The 1,849-nt window shown below is 50.4% G+C and overlaps 1 protein-coding gene across 1 annotated transcript; it reads right to left on the bottom strand.

Annotated features, from left to right (window-relative positions):
• Positions 1-202: 202 nt before the first annotated feature.
• Positions 203-1,558, bottom strand: SPRY1 (sprouty homolog 1, antagonist of FGF signaling (Drosophila)). The gene has a single exon (XM_009334527.1). The coding sequence runs from the start codon at positions 1,556-1,558 to the stop codon at positions 593-595; it is 966 nt and encodes a 321-aa protein (XP_009332802.1). The 3' UTR covers positions 203-592.
• Positions 1,559-1,849: the final 291 nt, after the last annotated feature.

Genomic DNA, 1,849 nt, shown 5'->3' with positions numbered 1-1,849 from the left:
GCTGAATGGGTATTCTTTACTGATTAAAACAACTCTTGGAAGCTAAGTGATTTTCTTCAAAGCTTATTTCTTCCAGGATAAGAACAGTGAAATTTCCACTGATTGAGGGTAAAAGTAAATTAGAATGCCCTATTCTGAATTAGCTTAGCTCAAAATCAAACTTCATTTATGGCTTTTATTAAACTAAAAAATAATTAAAAAAAAAATTGCTGAGAACGAAAAATATCTTTGGGAAGATATTCACAGAGCAAGAAGCTTCAAGAGCCCAGCGAGCCCTCACTGTCTCTTTCAGGAGTGGTTCGGTTACAAACTCAAAAGACCCTGCCAAAGTGAGCGGCAGATGCAGATACCAGGTCCACACTTACCAAAGAGCAGCAATGACTACGTAAAACGCTCCACACACAGCCAAGTCAATAGGAATAGGAGAGCAAAGATGCAAAGGGAAGAACTTGTGTATTTGAAGTTGGGGAGACAGAAAGGAAAGGAAAAGAACAGCCCCCCAAAATGAGGGAGGAAGGGGGGGAGAAGAAAAAAAAAAATCAGCTACAACCTGAAAAACCGAAGTTGGAGGAAGTAAACCTCCCTCCGAAAATCATGAGGGCTTGCCCTGAAGCCGGGAGGGGCAGCTCTCCAGTTTGCAATAGACCGTGTTGGAGTTCTTGCATCGGCAACCTGTATGATTGATGTGGTCGTAACACCCTCGACAGAGTTTTAGGCATCCTTTTGCAGGAGGGTAGCAAAGCAAGCAAGGCAGAAACAAGGACATCGCTCCCATGTGCAGGTACCTAGAACAGCAGTGTGACTGGGAACAAGTGCAAGGATTATCCGTGTAAGAGTCCCCTTCATCGTCGTTAGAACAGTGGTAGAAGATCCCTTTGACCAAACACATGCAGGTGCCGTACTCCACCATGCTCTCTGCAGAGCACAAGCACTGCTGGTTGCAGGCCAAGCAAGAAGGGAGGGCCCTCGGGGCCGTGCACTCACTGCACTTGCACTTCCCACACTGTTCGCAGATAAACTTGTGCTGCGTCAAGTCCTCTTTTAAAGGACTCTTCAGATCATCTACAATCAGAGACGACTGCTTGGGCTGCGTCCGGATTGTCCGATCGGATCTGTGGCCCGAGCCCGGCCTGGATGGAGGTGACCGTCCCAGCAGTCCTTGCTCTGAGGAAGCACTGCTGTTGCTCCCAGAGCTAGCCATGCTCCCCGTGCTGGTTGACCTGCTCAAGACGGGAGCCCTCGCATTATGCTGATGTGCCACGTGGCCCACGTGACTGGGTCTGTGTTCATAATTATTATTCACATTAATTGCTATAATTTCATGAGTCCTTTCATACTTCTCTTGCCTTGGCGCTGTCTGCGGCCCAGGTTTTTTCACCACAGATGGGCTTTCGGTGTACTCATTGCTGCCCCTGATCACCTTGATCTGGTCCAGTGACAAGATAGTTGTTGGCTGGCTCTCTCTTTCATAGTCCAACCGTTGCCAGCTGTCCAAGGAGGGCTGCTGAATCACCACTAGTGAACCACCACTGCCATGGAGCCCACTCTGGGGCTCCATCTGTAGTGATCTCTACTTCTGGCATTCATTGGGAACCTGGCATGCATCTGAAATCCTAAGGCCAAGGTGAATGCCTGCTTCCCGAGGCACATTGGTGGCCCCGGCACGGAGTCCAGCCAGGGCAGTGTAGGCAGCTGCGCCGTCCCGCCGCCCGCTCTGCACTGTCCCACCGCTGTTCCAGAGTGTCTATGGGACTGGATGGGATCCACCCGAGAGTGCTGAGGGAGCTGGCGGAGGAGCTCGCCAAGCTGCTCTCCATCATCTATCAGCAGTCCTGGGTAACGGGAGCGG

Source organism: Pygoscelis adeliae, unplaced genomic scaffold, assembly GCF_000699105.1.
Source record: "Pygoscelis adeliae isolate BGI_AS28 unplaced genomic scaffold, ASM69910v1 Scaffold171, whole genome shotgun sequence".
NCBI lineage: Eukaryota > Metazoa > Chordata > Aves > Sphenisciformes > Spheniscidae > Pygoscelis > Pygoscelis adeliae.
Note: the sequence above shows the minus strand (reverse complement) of the source record. Positions and strands in the feature narration are given on the sequence as shown.